Below are 23,862 nucleotides of genomic sequence, written 5' to 3'. Positions count from 1 at the left end.
CCAAGTGCTCTCATGTCTCTTTGGATCACCGTCTCTGAGTTGCCATCATGGCACAACTGTGGCATTTCCTCAAGGCCCTCCTGCAGAAATGTAAACACACTCCCTGCTCAGGATGCTCAGATCCTCTCTGGTGAGATTAGACTTCAGTCTAGATTTCTAACTGTCCAGAGGACATTTCCACTTGGATACCCTGTTGTCATTTCAAGAGATGCTCTTTCAAGTTTTTCTTTGAGGTTCTGAATTGAGAATTTACAATTCCTCATTCTTTCCTTCATTAGCTGAATTCACGCCCTCTTTTATTCCTGTTCTGACCAATGAAGACCAGACCTACATCACCTCAAATCCAGGTAGGTGACTAGGTGGACTCTTACTTGGTCTCCAGTATCCAGTCTCTCTCCCCTTCAAATGCTTCTCACCAAATCCCATGCTGGGCACACAGGAAGTATTCCATATATGTAAGTACTGTGAAGACCACATCCCTCAGTGCGGTATGTAAGGCTGAATGAGTAATAGGTAATGCCCCCATTCAAAAATATCAATGCCATCTTCCACACGCTTCATAGCCCACTGAGCTTCTCATTAATTTTTATCACATCAGCTCCACGAAAAGGTACGTCATAGAGCATCATTTCAGTCCACAGATGATTCAACTAAGGTCCCAAGGTTAAGCGAGGTCTTAAAACGCTGGCACAAATACCTGGAGAACACAGCTAGCACCTGGTTCTTGCTATCAGGATTAAGGGGCACGCCTTTAACCCGCTGGCCCAAATACAGCCTGGCTTCCTGTACTCAGTCTTAAACGTAAAAGCACCTAATAATCACCTAAGGCTCACCGCTCCGTTTGAGATTCAGTAAGAAGGTCGGGGTAGGCCAGGTGGTCCACATTTGAAATGAGCCCCCTCCACCCGGCCCCCACCCCCGTGGTGATGCAGGCGATCAGGGGGCCACACCCTGACACGCAGGTGACAACTGTTGACTTCACAAATGACCTCCGGCTGCCCACTCTAGGCCACCAATGCCCAAGCTCCGGACACACCCATCTCTGCTGTCGTGGGCCCGCCCCACCCTTCTAGGTTCAGGTCGGCTGCGGGGCGGCTTCACTCGGATGTAGACCCGGGCGCTGAGGTGCCACAGCCAGCCGCTACCTGTTCCAGACACTCGTGGGGAATCACTACTTGGGTACTCAAGCGCCTGAAGGGGGCTGCCCTTTGGCTCAGCTAGGCAGTGATTGGCTGGAGCACCTCCAAAGGCTCTTAGGATTGGCTGGAGCTCTGGGAATCGCGGCCAGTTGGCCGGTAGGATCTCATTCTAGGGGGCGGGTTCCGCCAAAGTTCTGTATCCGGTTCGTTTGCGGCGCGTTGGGAGGTTTCTGGGGGCGTCTCTCCTGCCACCTCCACCGGGTTGGTCCGGCCAGTTTTGGCGTTTGACGGGAAGAGGGGTATAAGGTCAATTCTGAATTTTAGGATTTTCCATGAGTTTCAGGTCCCAGAATAGGAGTGCCAATTTTTATGTTGCCTAATACTGTTGAAAGAAAGCCCAACTACTTTTATCTTCACAAAAGTTTCATCAAAGAATTTAACATAAACAAAGGTACAAGGGCTATATAATCCAAGACTAAAGAACAGGTCTTTAAAGTGAACACCTTTAACTTAAAGGGGGGGGGGGCGGGGAAACCCTTATTAATTGTTTATTTTTCTGATTTGCCTGGAGACAGGTAAAGACAGCCCCAAATCACGAATTCTGGTCCCCGCATTGGACACCACTAGTTCAGCTGCATTAGAGGGCACTGCAGCTGGGGATTTTGGTCTCAGGGGATGCCTTTGTGACCCTGCTGCATTCTAATAATCATAAAAATAATAGCTAATGTTGAGTGCCTACTAGGGAACAGATGAATGCTAAGTATTAAGCATTTTTCATCCAGTACCTGAATGAATCTTTCCCAAAATACCTGATGATGTATTGGCACCATTAACTCCGAATTACAAATGAGAACCCCAGGGCACAGAAAGTCGTTGTGATTTGCCCAAGGTCATCCAGCTAGTAAGTGCTGAAGAGATTCAAATCCAACCTGAACTCTTAGTCATTTGCACCACTTTTGAGATAAGAGCTTGGGTATACTTCTGCCCCAGTCTCTTTATTTATCAGCTCCCAGCATTTGGAGAGGTCAGGCCAGGAGAGGATAGCAAGCACCATTTTGACACACCACTGTTATACCTGAGATTTAACAGGAAGTGTTGCTATTTTCCTAACTCAGTCTGTTTTGTTTGATTTTACAAAATGTTTGGTTAGGTTGATTTCAGGATCTTGAAAATCTGCCTTTTTACATTCAAATGTAACTATATCGAAATGTTTTTTTTTTAAAATATCTTATATTTTTAGAGAGAGGGGGAGAGGGGGAGAAAGAGAGGGAGAGAAACATCAATATGTGGTTGCCTCTCATGTGCCCCCTACTGGGGACCTGGCCCACAAGCCAGGCATGTGCCCTGAGTGGGAATTGAACCAGCAACCTTTCGGTTTGTTGGCCCGCACTCAACTGAGCCACACCAGCCAGGGCTCAAAATGTTTTTAAAATGTTTTTTCTTTGATCCCTTAAGCTGTAAAGAGATAAGAGATAGGAAAGTCTCCTTTTGACTCTGCTTTCCCCAGTGGGAAGATGGATTTTCTCCTCTGACAACTTTAGTTGACAATAATCTTTACTTCATATGTTTCAGAATTCTGGGGGGTGGGGGTGGGGAGGGAGCTGAATTAAGGTGATCAAAAAGTACAAACTTGCAGTTATAAAGTAAGTCCCACGGAGGTAATGCACAAGACGACTATAATAACACTACTGTATGGTATATTTGAGAGTTGCTAAGAGAGTAGGTCCTAAAAGTTCCCATCACGAGAAAAAAAATGTTTTGTAACTATATGAAGATGAATATTAACTATTATTGTGGTAATCATTTTACAATATATGTATGCCAAGTCTTTATGTGGTGCACAATAAACTCATACAGAGCTGTATGTCAATTATATCTCAGAACAGAAAGAAAATGTCCCAAAGACATTAGAACATAGGATTCCCTATGATCCTAACTTCCTGGAAATAGGTCCCTGATTCTCAGTCCATTTGAAAATAGTCTTTTTCCTGACTTATCTCACTCTCTGAACTCGGTGAACGGTGTCTGAACACCCAGTAATCTTTCGTGTAAATTAAGCAGGTTTAATTTATATTAAGAGGAATGTCCTCCAGTTTCTGCCACTACCAAAGACAGGTATGAGAAAAAAATTTTGAAACATTGAAAAATGCAAACTCCACTTCTATTCTCAAAACAGAGTCTCAGTTAGATAGAGTGAAGAAATTATTTCTATGGTGACATTCTTTTCCTAAAAAGCTTAAGCTATTATTACCCATGACTAAAGGTCCCCACCTTTTCAAATAGATCTGATTATATTTCAGATAGCTGGAAACCAATCTGGGGTAGGTTTAATATGGCTTTGTTACCATTTGTTTCTTGCTTGAGTGAGTCAGTATAATAGAGGTGTAAACAGGATATAGTAACATAGAAGGAAAATTTGCAAAGAGGATTTCAGAGAGGTAAGAGAGGTACCTATTGTATCTGAAGAGGTACCTATTTCAGAGAGCTGCCTTAAAAAGGAAGAAGGGATAAGCTCAAAGGTCATAATGAAAATCTTTCCAGGAAAAATAATAGTGTTCAGTGGTAAGATTAAAAACCACATTACTGAAATGTAGCTGGCAGCATTCAACCCCTATTCAACTGGCATTTAACTGGTAACTGGTGAAATAAATGTTCCAAGTTGAATTCTAATTCCAATAAGCTTTGCAAAGCTGAGTTGCAGTGCATTTCATTTTTATGCATACAAAATTGGAATGCACTGTGCTATTTAAAATGTGTTCTTATTTACTAGTATTAGTCGTTAATTTTGAGCACTTACTGTACTGAGGATGGCCTGCATGACTTCATTCATTATTCAAAACCCACCGAGAAGGTACTATTTGTATTCTCATTTTACAGATGAAGAAGACGAGGGTCAATGAGGTGAGAGACAGCTGTCTAAGTGCCAAAGCCAGGGTTTGACTATAGAGCCAAGTGAGGACCTTGACATTGTATTGCTTCCCTTCAAAGGAACAACTGTTTGCTATTCTCTCTCTATACCAGATAGACTTGCATTCCAGAGTGTGACTTCTCCTACACAGATATAATACACAGCATAATAAACAGCACTTCCCAACTCTCAGAGTTGGTTTCCTTTAAAAGGTGGGAATGAGGAAGTAAAAAACCTTGGAAATATGTTCTCTCTAACATAGTGAAAGGTGGGACTTTTACTTTACAAATGGAATTCCCAGCATGGCTGTTAATAATTCATTCATTATCAGTATACTCCAGGAATGAGGAAACTCAGGCCAGAAAACCAAATCCAGGCCTCTGCTGGTTTTTGTATGGTATAAGAGCTAAGGACTATGGACTTTGACACTTTGATAATGAAGTGTCAACGTAGGCTCATCAATTGTAGGAAATGTAACTCTCTGACGCAGGATGTGGATGGTGAAGGAGTCTGTGCATTTGTGGGGGTAGAAAAATCTCTATATCTTGTGCTTGGTTTTGCTGTGAACATAAAACTTCTCTGAAAATAAAGTCTGTTAAAATTCAGGGGTTGGAAAAAGTAGATTTACAGTTGTGAGTGCACAAAACACAGAATTATTCTTGTATTATCATGTATTATTTATTGTATTGCTCATTTGAATTACAACTGTGAACCTATATATGTATATGAAATTCAAGTTTAGACTCCGTAAATAATGTTTTCTTGGAACACAGCCAAACCCATTCATTTATATATTATCTATTGCTGTTTTCATCCTGTAAGGGTTGAGTTGAGTGGTTGAGACAAGATGACTCAAAAAGCCTAAGATATTACTATTTGGACTTTTACAGAAAAAGCTTGCCTATCTCTGGTATAGACTAAGATCCTGTTTGGAGTACTCACCCGGGAGTCAAAGGTCATCATCCTCCCTCCTCCTCTTACTAGTTGTGAGGCTTTTGACAAGTGACTTAACCTTGCTAGTCTCAGTTCACTCATTTTTTAATGTAGAATAATAATAGAACCTTTATGGGACTACTGTAAGTATTCGATGAGTGAATACACATAAAGTACCAAATACATGTTAGTAAGAACTGATTGTGATTGGGATTTTGAGAATTTCATATTCTTCTCTTAGAATCTGGGTGTATTTTCACACAGCTGTTTGACATCTGCTTTCTTTCACGAGGGACACGTTTCATGCCCATGTGTCCTTGCCCACATGTCCTTGTCTATGAGAAGCTCTCACATAGTTATCATGGTTATGTTCGTTGCTTCTGTTCCCATTCAGTTTTGTCCTTCTCGATTAAAGTTAGTTTCAGAATAGTAGTTATTGTCTTTATCTTCCAACCTGCAAAATTGCTGACATATATGCATTTTCTTTTCAGAGGAAATTTATTAAAACATTTTTGCCACTCCCCAATTCTTATCAATCAACAGCAATTTGTCATTCTCACATGAAATCACTCTGAATGACTTAGCAAAAAATGTAGTTGGGTCACTATTCTGAAGAATTTCAAAGATTCCTTCTGAGTAGGAAAAAAATGTTAACATTATGAACCAAGAATTTCTGGAGAGATTGGAATTCCAAAGGACAAAAGGTGACCGTTGATAAACTATGTAATTAGGTTCTGTCATTTTAACAAAACACATTGAGACTCAGCTAACATTTGTTGAGCTGCAATTATGCGCTATATTTTTTCCAGGATTTATATCCTTTCCCCTCCACACGGCTACCAGCGTTTGAGGCCAAGACAATGAGTCAGGCTTTGGACTTTTAAAGTTCAACCCTACTAGCTGGTCACTTTGGGAAAATAATTTCATTTTTCTGAGGATATTTTCTATGTTGTGAAATAGGAAAAATAATAGTTGCCTGAGTGGTTGTGGAAATCAAGTAAGGTAATCCATAGAAATCATGTAGTCAGCGTGAGGCATGTAATACTTGTCTTTCCTTCTCTACCTGTGAACCCCATAAAATGCATTTATAAGTAATTCCTATTTCATCTCAGTCCTGTAAAATCAAAGGAATTAGCTTCCTACCTGCTAAATTTCAGGATCTCAGCTTCGTAGAGCAGAGCCAAGTCTAGCGACCTCCATCTCATGGAGATGAAAGAGCTATGGAAGTGGCCCCTGTGTTGCGGGGCTGTTGACAAAGTCTTCGTAGCCACTATGAAGGGTCTGCTCAGGAATTCATGCTGGGGATGGGGAGAGCTCACAAATTTTTCTTTGCCTCTAGTGTCTAATTCATTACTACTCTTTCATAGCTTGGGTACAATGTCACAAATAGGTCTGGGACAAAAGTGAGACCAGTGAGGTGTCTAGAGCACAAAATTTAAGGGGACTCTCAGGAGCGTGCAACATCTCAACACTAACAAGTTTTTCTTCTTATCTGCTATATCATGAAAAAGTTTGGCTTTATTTTTTTAAGTACTCATTATACAGACAATGTATAGACAATGGTCTTAGAAATGCAAGAGGGAGGGCTTAGAATGGGAGAGAAAACGTTGGCGGTTACTCTGGTCAATTTTTATTAAACTCCCTTGACATACATGCTGGAGTTTAATGTCCATTCTTCACAGATTCTTGGTGTGGAGAAGAGCCCCTCCGAATGCTGTGTCCATGTGTTAAGAGCAAGGGTACTTCCCAGGTGTTTTGTTTGTTTTGTCTTGCCCACTCCTACTTCGGTTTCCGAATCTGGGGCGATGTCTCTCTAGATTGTTATCCTGCCTAGCTCGCATCCCAGATCACTTCCTCCTCTGCCCTATCAGAGCCCAGGCACTCAAAAACTGAATTTGGGCAGGAGTGGCGTGCGGGAGCATAGCTGTCCTTAGAGCCTGCTGCAGCTGCAAGCCCCAGAGCCGCGGTCTGAGAGCACTGGGCGCTGCGCAGACACTTGGAAACCATGGCTGAGGACGCGAGCCGGGCCTTGGGGAAAGGTGAGTCTTCTCAACAGCTGTCCACGGGATGCAGGGTCTTGGCCTCCAGACCAGGGCGGTGGGTGGGTGGGACTTGAAGGGTTCCTCTGCACAAAAGCCCGTGAGCAAAAGTCCTGTCTGGGACTCCAGAGGCGGAGCATGTGCAGCCCTTCTGGGGTCTCAGTGTGGCGAGTGAGCCCATCCTGTCTCTGGGCTAATCCGCCTCTTGGTACCCCACCCCTCCACAGGAAGTCACCCCCCAGGGCCGGTCCCAGAGGGCCTGATCCGAATCTACAGCATGAGGTTCTGTCCTTATGCGCATAGGACGCGCTTGGTCCTCCAGGCCAAAGGCATCAGGTGAGAAATGGAAGGTCAGCACCTTACAGGCACCCCGGGAGATGTTTAAAACCTGGAGCTCCCTATCCTTTTCTTCAGAGGCAAAGTCAATAAATGGTTAGCAAAGGCCAGCAGGCGGCCCTGGAATGCAGAGTCATGTCTGTGCAGGAATCTTAGGACAACTCAGAGTAAACTGAATGATGGCCCCGGTGAGCTGGTTCCCTCCTGTAAAGCTGGTGAAGGAAGGGCACAGTGCCGGCCTGCGCTGACTGCAGCCCCACCCTCACCCCCCTTCAAATCAACTCTGTTCTCTGTGGTCACTGTGCTTATACTGCATCCAACATCTTTTTATCCCTCTTTCCTCCACCCTTTCTCCCCAAATGGAAGTTGTGGAGGGGTGGGGCCTTTGTCTTTTTCATTCCTGGGCTAGAGAGAGCCTGACACATAGTAGGTGCTTAAAAATATTTTTTGAATGAATGAACAAATAGTTCCAAACAATGAAATAGAAGGAACTGCTATCAAGAGATGTCTTGAAGGTTCCGACATACTAGAGGAAATGGGGACATATCTTCCCAGGAGGAGCTTTGCAAGACTAAATCCTGCAGGTCTGGATTTGGAAGGAAGAGCACCTTCACTGGAATGGGGACTGCATGACGCAGTTGGCCTCTAAGCTACAATAAAATGTTGAGCATGTTAGTCCAAGAGTTTTGACTCTTGTCTTGGAGAGTCCATCATTAGGAGCAACTTCAGAGTTTCAGATTCATGTCAGAGAAATGCAGAGCCTAACATAGAGACATTTTCAATAAAATTATGTAATTCTGCTTTGTTCAGGAGGACATATGGCATTTATTTCCAGATTCTTCCCTCTTTCTCAGTTCTAATCAGCCCTATTGCTAGTTTACCCATTTGAAACAACAGTAGCCCGATGGTTTGCCTGCAGTGACAAACTGGCAGCTTATGAATGAATGTTTAGCAGCGTCCCTGGCCCCTGCCCATTAGACGGCAACCGCCTCTCCCCCAGTGTGACAACCCAAAAATGTCCCCAGACATTGCCATGTGCCCCTGAGGAATGGGGCAACGTTATTCCCAGCTGAGAACCACTGCTTTAGGGTTTAAGACAATCTGCTTGACCGAGCAAAGAATATTCTCATTTGTTTCCTTTTATACATAATTTATTTATTTGATCCTCACAATGATGCCGAGACATGAGCATATTTATCACCCCCATGTTACAATGAAGGACACTGAGCATGGAGAGGTTAAGGAATTCAGTCAAGGTCACCAGCTAGACTGTCCAGACCCCACGGAATCTGATGCAGAATTTGTGTTTGTAACTGCTAACATTTACCACATTCTGTTGTGACCTGTTCACAGCAGATTTGTATTTTTAAGCTTTAACATGTATGAAACTCTATAGTGTGATGGTTAAGCATGGTGAGCTCTGAGTCAGACTCTTGGGCTGCAGTCTTGGCTCTGATCCTTCCTAGTGGTGATGTTGGGCAGGAGATTCAATCTCCCAGAGTCGGGAATCACAGAGAGCAAATGAGACAACGCATAGAAAACATTTAACACGTCTTACTGTAGGAATGAAGACAATGATGTTATTATATATTTTTCTTTGTAAAACACCTAAACTTAAAACAAAGTATTGCAAATTTAAATTTTATGAGTTGATTACTTCTGCTTTCAAGATGAGTCCACTTGTACAAGCCTCTCATTTTTGTTGTCTTGTATTTCCCTGTGCTTTTTAAGACATGAAGTTATCAACATTAACCTGAGAAACAAGCCTGACTGGTACTATACAAAGCACCCTTTTGGACAAATTCCAGTCCTGGAAAACAGCAAATGTCAGCTGATCTACGAATCTGTGATTGCTTGTGAGTACCTGGATGATGCTTATCCTGGAAGGAAGCTATATCCATTTGACCCTTACGAGCGAGCTCGCCAAAAGATGTTGTTGGAGCTATTCTATAAGGTATGCTCAATTTTTTAAAAAGCCACTTACACTCTTTTTTACTTTGTATGTCTGTCCCACACTTCAATTTTAAAGCCAGATCATTGGAGAACTTGTTTTGTTTCGACACTACATGTGCCTTAGGAGAATAGCTGGTATGCAATTATAGTAGAGCTGTTACCTCTGATATTAAAAATTAATGGCTTCACTGATAGGTGCTTTGCCACTTGAACTAGCAGTCTCAAGGGGTATGATTATGGCATAGTTAAGACTGTGTGACTTAAGACAGGAATATTGAAAGAGCTGAAAACTGGTGTTACTTTAAAGGGGATATTCTAAGGTTTCAGGTACAAAAGAGGCATTAATGCACGGAAAGGGGATTGCTCTTTATGCAGAGCAAGAGCACCAACAGTCCAGGAAATGTGAGGAAGAGAGAAAAAGGGGCACCTGTTGATAATGGGGAAAAAATGATGGAGAAACTTTAAGGTAGTTGTCTTTGAATTGAGATAAAAATAAGCAACATATACTGAACACTTATGATGTGCCAAGCACTGTCCTAACTACCTTATTACAGGTTAACTCAGGTAGCCCTTACACCTGCCCTTTAAGGTGGGTTCTACTACTGTACCCATTTTTCAGATGAGAACACTGAGGCTTAGAGAGGTTAAGTGCCTGCCTAAGATTGTACAGCATGGTAGTTGCTAATCAAGTAAGAAGCACTCGAATTCTTTTTGAGAGCACCTTGTTTCACCAGGGTGCTGTGACACCTGGATGCCTGGAACTACAGAGATACCTCTCAGAGGGAGCTGGGGAGCCGAGGTGTGGTGGTTGGCCTGTTAAGCTACAGTCACATAGCTTCGGCTGTATTTTTAGGCAGAGCAGGAATGTGGAGTTCCCTCAGGCTTCTTCACTAAGAAACCTGTGTCCTCTGACTAGATCCCACATTTGACCAAGGAGTGTCTGGTAGCACTGAGATGCGGGAAAGAATGCGGTAACCTGAAGCTAGCCCTTCGAGAGGAATTCTGCAACCTTGAAGAGGTACAAAAAGGGGCCCCTCTCCTGTTGAGATCCAATGGAGGAAGAGATGTGACCTACGGTCACTGACCTGGTCACCTGGTTACCCTCTGCTTTCACAGACTTAACTCTTTCTTCCTGACTTTGATAAGTTCAGCTACTAGTCATCTGATTTTAACTTGTAGGTACTTGCTCTCTACTACCTCATCCTGGAATTATTCTTGAAAATCTGGCAAGGGAGTCGGGAAGGGCATGTGATGAATTTCTTCCTTTCTCAGAGTCACTGTATACCTGAAGTATCCCTAGATTGCTATCTCTAGATTGCTTTGGCCATTGAGGTCAAGGTCTATATTGGTTAGGCATTGTGTTTGGCTGCTAATAAAAGAGAACTAACTGCTATAAATTTATCTTATAATGGTTTATTCTTTACAAAACCCAGAGGAAGGGGCAGTTCAAGTCTATTTTGATGGCTTCTTCATGAAATTACCAGGGACTGAGACTCCTTCACTCTTTCTTCTCTGTCATCTTTAGTGCAAGGTTTTCATCCTCAAAATGACAATATAGCTGCTGGAACTACAGCCATCACATCCAAATTCCAGGTTGCAGAAAGGAGAACAGAAAGGGGAAAAAATGGCAAAAGGCCTTGCTCCTTTAAAGGACTTTCCCAGAAGTCCTACCCAATGACTACTTAAATCTCATTGGCCTTTTATACTGTTTTCTGTGTTTCAATTTTTTTTTTTAAATAATGAGAATGTATTTTTCTATTACATGTATTGTTTTTACTTTTAAAAAATATATTTTATTGATTATGCTATTACAGTTGTCCCATTTGCCCCCTTTTATTCCCCTCCACCCTGAACACCCCCTTCCACCCATATTACCCCCCTTTAGTTCATGTCCATGGGTCGTACATATAAGTTCTTTGGCTTCTACATTTCCTGTACTATTCTTAACCTCCTCCTGTCTATTTTCTACCTACTGGTAACTCTCCATGTGATCTTCATTTCTGTGATTCTGTTCCCGTTCTAGTTGTTTGCTTAGTTTGTTTTCGTTTTTGGTTTTTTTAGGTGTGGTTGTTAATAGCTGTGAGTTTGTTGTCATTTTACTGTTCATATTTTTTGGTCTTCTTTTTCTTAGATAAGTTCCTTTAACATTTCATATAATAAGGGCTGGGTTATGATGAACTCCTTTAACTTGACCTTATCTGGGAAGCACTCTATCTGCCCTTCCATTCTAAATGATAGCTTTGCTGGATAGAGTAATCTTGGATGTAGGTCCTTGCCTTTCATGACTTCAAATACTTCTTTCCAGCCCCTTTTTGCCTGCAAGGTTTCTTTTGAGAAATCAGCTGATAGTCTTATGGGAACTCCTTTGTAGGTAACTGTCTCCTTTTCTCTTGCTGCTTTTAAGATTCTCTCCTTATCTTTAATCTTGGCTAATGTAATTGTGATGCGCATTGGTGTGTTCCTCCTTAGTCCAACTTCTTTGGGACTCTGAGCTTCCTGGACTTCCTGAAAGTCTATTTCCTTTGCTGGATTGCGGAAGTTCTCCTTCATTATGTTTTCAAATAAGCTTTCAATTTTGTGGTCTTCCTCTTCTCTTCTGGCACCCCTATGATTTGGATGTTGGAATATTTAAAGTTGTCCCAGAGGTTCCTAAGCCTCTCCTCATTTTTTCGAATTCTTGTTTCTTTGTTCTATTCTGGTTGAATGTTTCTTTCTTCCTTCTGGTCCAAACTATTGATTTGAGTCCTGATTTCCTTCCTGTCACTGTTGGTTCCCTGTACATTTTCTTTTATTTCACTTTTCATAGCCTTCATTTTTTCCTTTAATTTGTGACCACATTCAACCAGTTCTGTGAGCATCCTGATTACCAGTGTTTTGAATTGTTCATCTGATAGGTTGGCTATCTCTTTGTCGCTTAGTTGTATTTTTTCTGGAGCTTTTATCTGTTCTTTCATTTGGGCCATTTTTTTTTTTTTTTTTGTCTCAGTGTTCCTGTTACATAGTAAGGGGTGTTCACCCCCCTTTGGTGTTCACCAGGGTGGGGCAACCCACATGGCCGTGTTGTGATGCTGTATGTGGGGGAGGGGTCTGAGAGAGGACAGTGCCAGGTGCTCGACCCTCTGTTGGCTTTCAGTCACTTCCCCCGCTACCCACAATCAAAGTGGGCCCTTCTGGTGCTGATTCCTGGGTGGGTGGTTTTGTGTGCATTCTAGGACCCTGTGGATCTCTCCAATGAACTCTCCTGTGAGGCTGGGAGTATTTTCCACTTCCTCGACCCCCATAGGAGTTTTCAGTCAGAGGCTTTGAGGCTTCATTTCCCTGCTGTGGAACCCTGGTTGCATGGTCTCACTCCCTGGTTGTTCCTCCCAGTTTATCTTCACGCAAATGTGGGACCACTCAGTCTGCCAGCTGCCTCCTCACCAGGTCCACTAGCCACCACCTTGCCACATGTCCTCTCTTCCCTGGCTGCCCTTCTCCGCCCCTCCTACTGGTCTGGATGAATGTTTCTTCTTTAACTCCTTGGTTGTTGGACTTCCATACAGTTCAATTTTCTGTCAGTTCTGGTTGATTTTTGTTTTTTAATTTGTTGTCCTTCTTTTGGTTGTGGGAGGAGACACAGTGTGTCTACCTATGCCTCCATCTTGGCTGGAAGTCCCTAAAGTTTTTTTTTTTACTTTTATTAGCATTTATTTTATGCTGAATATACTCCTGGGCCATAAGTTTTTGTTTCTTCCGTTTCTTCTGGGATGACGTTTTCTTCTGTGCAACCTCCTTTTCTGGTTTAGGAACAGTCTGCTCTTTTCCGTGAGGATCATCTCAGCGTGGCAGCGAGAGCTCACGTGTGGGTTAACCTGCCCATGAGCTCTGTAAGTTCTGCCGCGTCCTGGGAGCTTGATCCACCTGGGTGTGCTCAATGACCAGAGAATGTACATCCCTTCAGTTCAGCATTACTCTTCGCATTTTAAAGCACTTGCAGCAAAATTCGAACACTCTTTGTGGGCCACCAACCCCGTGTCCAGCCCCACTGTTTAGCTGGGCACACCTACCAACTCCACCATTGTAACGATGGAATGGCACACACTACTTCTGTAAAGTGACATCCTTCAGATATGGGGCGGCTTTTCAGATGTGCCTGGGCAGTTTCACTTGTGGTGTTAAAGTGAACATGAAGATTTGAACCTTTTGATTTGCACAATTTTGTGGGGTTTTCTGGGTCAAGTGCATAGTGAACCACTGTTAGAGGTCACTTCAGGCCACTTATGGGAAGGACATATGTGTAAATTTTTAGTGGAAAAAACACAACTTTTCATTCTGTATAATTTGTCATGTATATAAACCACATTTATCCAGCACTTTTTACCATTATGAATGATACTTCAGGGAACAGCAGCTGCTTTGCATAAAAGTGTTTTCCCTATTTCAGAAAATGTGTTTAGATGGGAGTTCCTGGAATGGAATTCCCACATCAAAGGGCACAGGCACTTTATAGGCTGGAGCTGTACATCCTTCCCCAGAGACTTGCGCCGTTCACCCCCCACCAGCAGTGTATGAAAATGCCCTTTGCTCTATGCCCTTTTCACCACCAGCAAATTTCATTTAAAAAGATAGTTGCCTGTTTTGGAGAGAAAGAGTAGTTTCTCATTGTTGATATAATGTGTATTTATTTGATTGCTAGTGAAGTGGGATGTTTACCCCAAAGTATGCTGTCTCTTAGTGTTCTTTTTCTGAAAATGGTCTGTTAGCCATCTGTCTGTCAAGGTCTTACTGATTTTCCTTGCTGATTGAAAAAGTTCCTTTTAAAGAGTTTCATATATATAAAGGATATTTGCATGTTTTTAACTTTCGTTGTCTTTTGTTATAAGTTTTCGCTTGGCTTATTTTTCTTACATATAGAAATAGAACATTAAAAATACTGTGCCGTAAGTCTTTCCTGTTGTGATTTCTTCCACTGTTTTTATACATAGGAAGTACTTTCCCCCTTCAGAGATTAGGTAAATATTCATTTATCTTTTCATCTACCATCTACCATTCTAAAGATGTTTTTTGACTTGTCAAGCATGGCTCTGCTACCCCGCCATCCCCTCCTCCCCCCACTATTTTACAAATATACTTTGACAAAAGAATTACGCCCATTAAAAGGATTCCAGGATAGAAATTTCAGGGTAGTCCTTTAATCCCCAAATGTCAGCAAGATGCGTTCTGAGTCTTCCTAGGGGACAGTAGGCCCTAAGTGGTGGACAGCATGATGTGGCATGTTCCACCAGACACTGCTTCCAGCGCTTCTCTCTCGAGGAGAAAGGATTTTTTCTGTGCTCTGTTTGTTCCATGCCCTTAGTTTGTTTTCCAGGGAATTGGTTCACTGTAATTAGCTCAGCTTCAGCTGTGTATCAGTGTAGCAGAGACCTGAAATTCGAAATCTTGAGAATACCCTCTTATCTTTTATGAACTCAAAAGACTTCTGTTCTGGAGTACTCTACTGTCGCTTTGGCTAAGGGCCTGAATTGCTGAATTTTTTTGGCAGGTAGAGGTTCAGCTTCTTAAGAACTCTTTCCATCAAGGAAAACCGCTTTCTTCCTCCTCCAGCCCTGGCAGCAGCACCTGCTGTGAGCTACCCTGCTGTCTGTCCTTGTTAGAGGTGGGGGATTTCTTGGCAGTAGTGTAAAAGACGGTGGTGCAGGGCAGGGAATTTTTGAAGCTGAATCCGAGAGTCCAGGACTATAGATTGAAGCTTTTTAGAATACCTGGTTTGAGGAAGTCTGGGATTCTCTTCTCTTTATGATCTTGCCTGTCCGCAAAAACCTTACAGATTTCTTCCTCCCTGATGAACCCCACAGTCCGCGCGCCTCACCACAGATGGCCACAAGGGGGAGCCCAGCGCTCTTTTTTTTTTCCTTCCCCTGGAGCTAGAGAGTGAACCTCTTTTCCTTCCCCGGGGGAGCGGGGAGCCAGAGAGAGGCCTTCGCAGAGGATGCAGGAACCTTCCTGTCAGGTTTTCACCTTTCAGGGGGTGTGGGAAGTGTACCCTCGTCAAACCAGACAGTCCCACCTTCATTTGCTTGCTCACTCTTTATCCCTTATTACAGCCAAAAGCAAGGGACCCCTCTGTAGTCATTTTTCAGTTAACTGGAGAACAGAAATTTTTTAAAAATATACTTTCTATTATTCCAGAACATCAAATAGTTATCCCCTGAATTAAAGATGTGTTAATACTTTAGGGAAGCACGAGGGCTAGAAGCCAGAGCCTCAGCTGCCTCTCCAGGGGTGGCCTTGTGCGGTTTGTCTGGGGCCTGGGGAGAGCGGTCTTCTCGAAGCAGGCTCTTTTGCCTTGTTTGGTGATACCGAGGACAACAGCTCTGAAAGTGAGGGATTCCATTGTGAGACAAGCTATTCAACAGTAAGAATGGCTGACATCATTAGATTTGGCTGGCGGGTGACAGAAAGAACTCAAAATAGAGTTTTTAAAAAATGGCCTTAGTGCCATTTTGGCATTTAGCAAATGGTTTTAGCTCAGTTGGTTAGAGTTTCCTCTCGATGCACCAAGGCTGTGGGTTTGATCCTGTGTCAGGGCACATACAAGAAGCAACCAATAAGTGCATAAATAAGTGAAACAACAAACTGTTCTCTCTCTCTCTCTCCCCTTCTCAAATCAATCAATAAAAATAAAATAAAAATAAAAGTGACATTGGATGTTAACGTATATCCAGGTGTAGCAGTGGCAGCTTCTCATTCACTTTCTGATGACAAAACACGTAGGAAAGATAAGACATTGGAAATTAAGACTACCAGTTTATTTTACTTCTATCTTAAAAATTGTCAGGGGTGCTAACTGGCTGTAAGGAAGGGACTAGTTTAAACTGAGAACACAGAAGAACTATTTGAGTAACGTTGCCTGAAGACCTTCTTACCAATGGAATAAAACAGGAAGGAGAGAATTTCGGCAAGCTCTCCCACCAGGAGGACGTTGGTGAGTCTCACCGCCCAGGCAGTTAGGTGCTCTTGATTGAGAGAGGGTGAGGAAGGGCAGCAGTGAGGAAGGAGGAACTCCGCTCGTGGTGGCTGAGCTGGGCCAATCCTCTGCTGGAGAGGAGGAGAGGCTTTCAGAATCTGCTGATTGGAAGCTTTCCTCTATCAGTTAAAGAACCACAAAGAATTCCCAAGAGACTTGAGGAAGCTTCTGTGGTTAGAATCTTCATACATCCATGTCTGTGAAGCTGAATGACACCAGGACTGACCCTCGTCTAAAAATGAGGAGAACAGTGTTATTGTCTTAGCTCTGGCAGGGGGTCCCTTTACCTCCCGGGGCTGCGTTTCCTTCCCTGAAAGTGAGAGTCTCTTGTGCTTCCACGTGAGCTGTGAGCGACAAGAACCAGCTCTTCAGTGTCTTTTCCTCTCCACTTGGGCTGCCAGGAAACTCAAGTCAAATTCAAAGCTTTCAGGACCCCTGCAGGACTTCTGGCCTGATATCTCGAGACCGTTTTCCTTCCGTGGCAATAGTGTAAATGATAGTCCAAGGCAAGGTTTTGACCTTCTGTTCTAACTTTTATTTTCCCAGATCTTAGCCTTTTATTATTTTTCATATTTAATTGTGCACTTCTTTAACACTGTACTTCTAATCTTCTGTGTGATAAGCATGGTATTAAAAAAAGGTAAAATGGATAGTGGGGGCAGGTCACATTAGATGAGTTCCAGAGGCCCTACCGGTGTGATGTTCTGTGATTCTGAGGGGAAAGGTTATTTCACGTGTTGGGAAGTTATCAGGTTTGCATGGAAGGGAGCTCTCCTGTTGAGGGTACTAAGACTTCAGTGAACCTCTGAGGCGGCCTGGCCAGTGCGTTCTCCTACATCACTGGGCTGCGTCTGTAAAGGAGCTGGCACGCTGTGCTTGTTTACAGGAAGACAATGTTCTGTTGGGAGTTTTAGACTTGCCTTGTGAGAGATCTGGTGGAGAAATGCCTGTCTGAGGCAGGGCTCAAGAATTTGCAGCTGAATCCAGAACTCCAAGGGTTTTGATGTGCATGGTCCCAAGTCACACTTGGATTTAAGACAAGTGCTGGCGAATGTGTGTATGTATTTGGGAGGTGGGGTGGATGCTGGCAGAAGGTAACTGATGCCTCTTCCATTTCACCCGTGTGCTTCTCTTGACTTTTTATCATACAAAGTACCTTGATAGGGCTTCAATTACTTTATGAGTGTTTATATACAAATTGATCATGTCTATAAGATCATAAATGTTTTAAAGGCATACTCCTACTTCGAGTAGATGAAAAGCTTTGAAAAAATATACTAAATACACATCGATTACTAAGCAGTTATTCATTTTCAAAGTAGCTTATTACTTTACCGAGGGGTCCATCATGGGTTCCATTAAATATCTACATGTGACTTGTTCTGACAAGGATTTGCCCAAAAGCACAGCACCTCTGCTCTGGAAAACAGAAGAGTTATACAGAAGTTCCAGAGTCGATCCCTATAGATTTGGTTCTGATTTGTGCCATGAAAGCCAGTCATAAGCTGGAGGTGCACGTTTCTTAGGCAGTGATAAAAGTTTGGGTAGTTATTACGTTTAGTCCTGAACATAAAGAAGGCTTGAGCCTTTCTGGAATCCTTTGTTCCTTTACTCTGTAAGCCAGATCTTGTTTCTACATGGCTGGAAATAGCCTCTGTTTTGAGTTTTTATTGGTCAGCCTCTGCTGTTTTGGGACCATCCCATCAGTGTCTTTGAGCACAGTGATGCTACCTCAGAGTTTTTCAGGCTTTCAGGACGCCAGTCAGGGGAGCTTGGCCCTGCTCTGCTGGGAGATGATGAAGACTCAGGCTTCAGCGCCACAAGATTTGCGTTTCCTCTGAGAAGGGTGGTGGGATCCCATTGATGCTTTATATCAGGGTTGGATTTGCTTTCTGTAGATGTAACCTTCTGAGGTTTCTGTGCTCTGTTATCACAAGAGCTCACGTTTATTCACGCGTGATGGGCACGAACGTTACCACCATTTTGCAGATGAGAAAACTGAGGCTTGGAAGAAGAGGTACCTAAGTTGCCTTGGGTTCCATGTTGAATTGGAGCTAGAGCCCAGCACAGGACCAGGTCCGCTGGGCCAGAACTTCCCTTCTTAACCACAGACCTAGACTACATCATAGAGTCAACACTTGGTCTAGAGTTCCAAGAGTCAAGCCTGATTGATAAAGACAGGAATATGAAAATCTAGATTAAGGATATAGGAATCTAGATCTATAGCTGTAGGGAAGTATTTAGTTGATTATGAGTTATATGGGTCAAAGAGAGTCATCTGATGAATTTAAGTAGGTAATTGACACCATACCTTTCTCTTTGGGAAGAACTGGCCCAACAATAATCCCTGCTAAGCACTTTTGCTTTTTAAGGTTTCAAGGGCTTTTTTTTTTTTTTTTTCCATCTTTGGTCATCTGTCTATTAAGAGTTTGTTTTCTGTCTGGGTAGATTTGTCCGAGGTGAGAATAAGAGATTTTATTTTAATGATAATGTCGAGCCCTGGCTGGGTGGCTCAGTTGGTTGGAGCATCATTCCGTACAACAAAAGGCTTTGAGTCTGATTCCCAGTCAGGACACATACATAGGTTGTGGATTTGATCCCTGGTCGGGGTGTGTACAGGCTTCTCTCTCTCTCTCTCAAATCAGTAATAAAAAAATGTATCCTTGGGTGAAGATTTAAAGAAAAGGTTAATAATGTTGTGTGGCCAACAAATGTGAAGGTGAAAGAGCTCAAATAAAAAAGAAAACATGGTAGAAAGACAATGTTGGGATTAGAGGGAGTCCATTAAATACCACTGCTCTTTCCTGCCTTCGTTTTTAATGGTTGAGAAATAAGGCGAAAGAGGGAGGCACATGGAGACTACAGCATCCCCTCCATTACAGATAAAGTGGATCCTGGGGAATGGGGGTCACAACTGTAACAAGTAGAGGTCCCGCTGTGGCCCTCCTCTGTCCCAGTAATGGGCAGCACTGGCCTGAGACAGGGCCTCCCCTCTCTAGGGGCTGAGCTGCTCCATGGAGAGCTTAACACCCCGAGGAGCCTGCTCCAGGCTAAGAGGGAGGGGCTGGGCTTCCTCTGCCTGGGGTGTCCTTCCAAATTCTCCAATCAGACGGAGGGGCAATTCTTCCTCTAAAGGGACTCCCACCTTCCCTCCCTTGTTCAAAGGAGGGAGGCAACTGAGTGTGGCCAGGAGTATTACCCTAAAGGGAGTGGAGGAAAGCCCAGGAAAAGGGAGGAAAGCACTTACCTAACCAATCAGAAGGAGAATCAAAGCCTAAGTTCTCCCTTTGTGGGAACTAGTTTGATATTTGTATTTAGGGTCTATAACTAGCCAGCAGGTCAGTGAATTAACTTGCTTTTGTTCTGTTTCAACTTTTAGATTCTTAGCTATCAGAACACCGTCTTCTTTGGTGGACCCTGTATATCCATGATTGATTACCTCTTTTGGCCCTGGTTTGAGCGACTGGATGTATATGGAATAGCTGAGTAAGACATTCGACCATGTGATCATGGGTTCCGGGGTTAGCCTGGGTGACAGCGGTTGAAACGGTCTGTGTGCCCTTTATCACCTTTCCGGCGTGTTTCATGACCCTGTGAAATGAAATCAGGTTTTAAACTCTTTCCTTGTACAAAATGCATCTGTGTTCTTCTGCCACTGTCTGTGGACCCACACTTCCCCCATATTTCTGCTAATAAGACCCTGTGCCCAAAAGCCTCCCGTAGTACTCCAGAGTCTCTGTCCTCAGCAGCCCGTCCACACTCAGGCCAGTGGTGAGTCCCTGTCCCAGGGTTTTGGTGACTTGTCTGCAGCTCTCTCGGTGGCCGTGCACCTAGACCTGCTGCGTCCCCCAGTGGACACCATATACATTACTCACATCTTAGTTCTGAGGACTCTTCCCCAGATAGGAATTTTAAGAGCAATAGGTGCTTGATGTTAAAACAAACAAATGAAATGGCCGCCATGGAAGTGGAGGGACATTTCAAGTAGAAGGAATTGCCTGGGAGACTCAGGGGGGTGTGTAGGGGTCCCGGGCAGGACACATGCTTTGTTGTCACAACTCGAGAGGACAAATGCTGGCACCTGCTCTAACCCCAGCCAGCCGCCTGGTGGGTGCTGGACAGTGCCGGCATTTGGGAACTTGGTCCTGCCCAGCCAGAGCTGGGCCTGTACCCTTATAATGCGCAGGCTTGACTCGACCCGGGGGTCCTCTGCACTTCCCCCTGTGACTGTCCCGGAGGGATTATCCGATTTAACGTATTTAGATAGTTTAAACTCTGTCTCAACATAAACATCATGAAGAGCCGCCTCCTCTGGGGACAGAGCTCTGAGCACAGCCCGGGAGCCCTCACCTCTGCTCCCGGATCCCCACTAACCAGCTGCATGTCATGAACAAACCACTTGACATGTTCTAGACCTAAACTTCCTGATCTGTCTTTGAAATAATGAAGCCCAATCATCTCTATTATTTCAAAGTTTGATGACTGTTTTACTCATTAAAAAAAAGGTTTGGAAATGACTAGTTTTTGTTTTTTTCAAACCCCCTAAAGCAAAATCCGAGAATGACCGAAGAATGTCCCTTTCAGAGGGTTGTCGTTTTGTTGGTAAACAGTGAGGCACAGGCACCTTATTTCCCCAGAGCAAGCGGCCTGCAAGTATTTTAACTGTATTGTCAAAATCAATAGTGACTCATACAGTTCAAAAGAACACACGGGTATTCTACAAATAAGATTTTCCTTTAGTAATTGATCATGCTCACTTGATATTAAGGTAACTAAGATAACTTTATTGTCCTAAGAAACCCATTGTTTATGTCTCGTAAATCTAAAAAGTGAGGCCGTGCCATTTTTCTTGCCGCCTTCCTCCTCAGGTGAGCTAACGCTTCTTTCCTGTCCTGCAGCTGCGTGAACCACACCCCGGCCCTTCGGCTCTGGATAGCAGCTATGAAGCGGGACCCCACGGTGTGCTCCCTTCTCATAGACAAGAACATTTTCCTGGGCTTCTTGAATCTCTATTTTCAGAACCACCCCGAGGCCTTTGACTATGGGCTCAGTTGCTGAGCCTTACCACCCAGAATTCTCAGCCACACTGTGATTCTGTATCAGGAAGCGTTTGGGTGGATCAATCAGTTTTTGTTCATTTTCTTTGAAGTTCCCAATAAACAAGGAGACAGAAAAGGTATTCTTTCTGATAATCACTTGTATGACTCCTCTAGCCCACCGGTTCTAAGGATTGTTTAGAAATCTAGTACCCAATGCTAACGTCCAAGCACATTATGGGAGCGTGTGTGCCGCTTCGCCCCTTGGCCTTTGGCCCAGTTTGACCTCCAGATTGTTGATGCTGATGTTGAGGTTCAAGGCCTACCCATCACTGCCATTTGGCACCATAGGCTGGCATCCTCCACAGCTTCCCCGGAGGAAAACCAGAGAGGAAAAGGAAGACGAGAACACTCCAAGTTCAAACTCTCCCTACTTAGCAACGAAAGCTTCAGTCCGTGTGAGTGTGCAGGAGTGTCACTCTCACTCAGACCTTGGCCGCGGGCCTGGGTGACACCGAGGGTCTCATGACTGAAAGAATTCCAAAGCAGGAAAGGAAACGCCCGTGATCACCCTGGACAATGACGTCAGAATTTTACCGGTGCTGTCGGAACTCAGGATGGCTCACAAAATGTTCTATAGTTGACATCCTGCTTTAAAAAAATACACACGTCCCAAACCCAGTCATGGGCAAAGGCCACTCTGGTGAATCTGCGTCACACACTCAATTTATCACAGCAAACGCCTCTGGTTGCCCGTTGTTTAGCAAGCCGTGGGACATCTGTGTGGCAGAGATGATAAAGAAGACCAAGACACAGTAACCCCTGATCCCTCCACTCATTTTGGCCGCAGTGTTAGACCTAGTGTTTTGGAGTTGCTTGTCTTGCTGTGGGAAAGCTTGCCTCAGCTTGATATGGCCCCTCTGCTGGCTCCGACCATGGAAGGTGTCAAAGAGCCCAGAAGAACGGCCTGGTGTGCTGGCAGGTGCCTTAGGAGTGGGGCAGGCCTCTCCGATGCCATTTTGTCTCAGAGTCTAGGGATAAGCCTGTGACCCTTCCAGCTTTGTTCACACCTAATCTTTTCCCAGCCTCTAGCCGGGCTGAGAGACCAGGCAGCAACAAGAGTGATGTTTTTAATTGTCTGTGTCCACAGAGGAGCTGTCTGCTGCTCCTGCCTCTGACTCAGCCCAAACCACCCCCATTTCTCCCCACGTCTCAGCCTGGCCTGGCCATCTGCTCCCTCTGCATGGATTTTGACTCATGTAAATGGTTACCAGTGTGACTCTGTGCCAGCTGGACAGAAGCAAGCCTGCTTGGTCAGGTGGCCTGGTCTGCTGTAGCAGGCGCCGCATGTCAAGGGCCATGACGGGCCGAGTCTGCTGTGCCATCTGCTCAGGATGGGGCATCCTGTTGCCATGGTGCCCAAGCCAATGCAGAGTGAGGTCTGTGAGTCACATTTCCCTGGGATCTTTGCTTGGCTTCTGTGGCCTCTCCTAGGGTGAGGGGCCTGATCAGTCTTTGCAGGTATAAATCCTACGTGCTGGCGAGTGTTGAGCGTGGGACCAAAATTGCCGTCAGCACAACAGATAATGGCATGTCTCTGATGGCCAAAACCAAAGATGTTTTCTTTTGGGGCCCCACACAGAAATTTAGAAAGCTTGACGAACCAGGAAATAAAGCATGGGGAGAAGTGCTTGTGGGCGAGGTTGCAGGCTCGCCGCCCACAGCCCCGTTTGGGGTTTGAGTGCCTTCCCACCAGCTGTGCTCTCGGCGTTTTGCCAGGGTCACCTGCACTGCCTTCCACCCTCCACTTTGTCTTTCTCATTTTTTTATGCCACCCACAGAAGAACCTGGGCTGTCAATCTCTGGGTGAATCTAAGATTTAGCCTGGAGAAAAGAGGAAATTAAATAATGTTCCTTGAGGAGCCTTTGAAAATACCACTTCTTTTATTAGGGGGTGGGGGTGGGGTGGCAGCAATAATGCATCAGGGTAATAAAAATACAATGAGAAAGAATAGGAGGTATTCCATCAGCTCATGTAAAGCATGTTGTTTAAGGAATTGAGGTTCAACCAAGAACAGCGTTTGAAAGCGCCTCATTGTCATAGATGATATGAACACCTGACTCTGTGAGCACAGGGGGCTCCCTTCCTTAGAAATTCTGCACTCAGCCCTCTGGACTGAGTCCCGTTATATCCTGACGGGGTGGGGGGTGGTGCGAAGGTGGCCTGGACAGGAGGCAGTGGTGGTGGGTGGTGCTGGGGGGAGGATGGTATTAAAGGTTACTTGAAATTCCTTTTAGCTCCGAATTTCTCTGATCTCAGGCAACAGAGTGGCTGTGAGTGTTAGAATAGATGAACTCTAAATCATCAGGTATAAGCTAGAGCGACCCCTTCGGGGCCGCAGGGTCTGCCTGCCTGTGTGGCCACTTTGCTCCTTGAAAGCTGTGGTGGTGGGTGGGGCGGGGGAGGGTTTCTCCCTTGGGTCTCTCCCCTTCATGTCCTGCCTGGTCCACA

At 44.3% G+C, this 23,862-nt stretch overlaps 1 protein-coding gene across 2 annotated transcripts; it reads left to right on the top strand.

Annotated features, from left to right (window-relative positions):
• Window positions 1-19: 19 nt before the first annotated feature.
• GSTO2 (glutathione S-transferase omega 2) lies at window positions 20-23,320 on the top strand. 2 transcript variants are annotated; one of them, XM_024555430.3, is made up of 7 exons: window positions 20-1,295; window positions 6,852-7,019; window positions 7,247-7,355; window positions 9,087-9,309; window positions 10,225-10,326; window positions 19,694-19,800; window positions 21,213-23,320. In XM_024555430.3, exons 2-7 carry the CDS (start codon window positions 6,986-6,988, stop codon window positions 21,370-21,372), a joined length of 735 nt encoding a protein of 244 aa, XP_024411198.1. In that variant the 5' UTR covers window positions 20-1,295; window positions 6,852-6,985; the 3' UTR covers window positions 21,373-23,320. The 2 variants fall into 2 exon arrangements, with proteins under 2 accessions (XP_024411198.1, XP_045047595.1); XM_045191660.2 differs by lacking the exon at window positions 20-1,295 and having other exon boundaries at window positions 6,748-7,019.
• Window positions 23,321-23,862: the final 542 nt, after the last annotated feature.

Source organism: Desmodus rotundus, chromosome 4, assembly GCF_022682495.2.
Source record: "Desmodus rotundus isolate HL8 chromosome 4, HLdesRot8A.1, whole genome shotgun sequence".
In the NCBI taxonomy this organism is placed as follows: domain Eukaryota; kingdom Metazoa; phylum Chordata; class Mammalia; order Chiroptera; family Phyllostomidae; genus Desmodus; species Desmodus rotundus.
Note: the sequence above shows the minus strand (reverse complement) of the source record. Positions and strands in the feature narration are given on the sequence as shown.

Bases quoted from the DNA above. Each gene is read 5' to 3' on its own strand.
- GSTO2 (XM_024555430.3), top strand. From the start codon at position 6,986: ATGGCTGAGGACGCGAGCCGGGCCTTGGGGAAAG. The intron at 9,310-10,224 runs GTATGCTCAATT...TCCTCTGACTAG, and splicing joins TGTTGGAGCTATTCTATAAG to ATCCCACATTTGACCAAGGA. The intron at 10,327-19,693 runs GTACAAAAAGGG...TTCAACTTTTAG, and splicing joins AATTCTGCAACCTTGAAGAG to ATTCTTAGCTATCAGAACAC.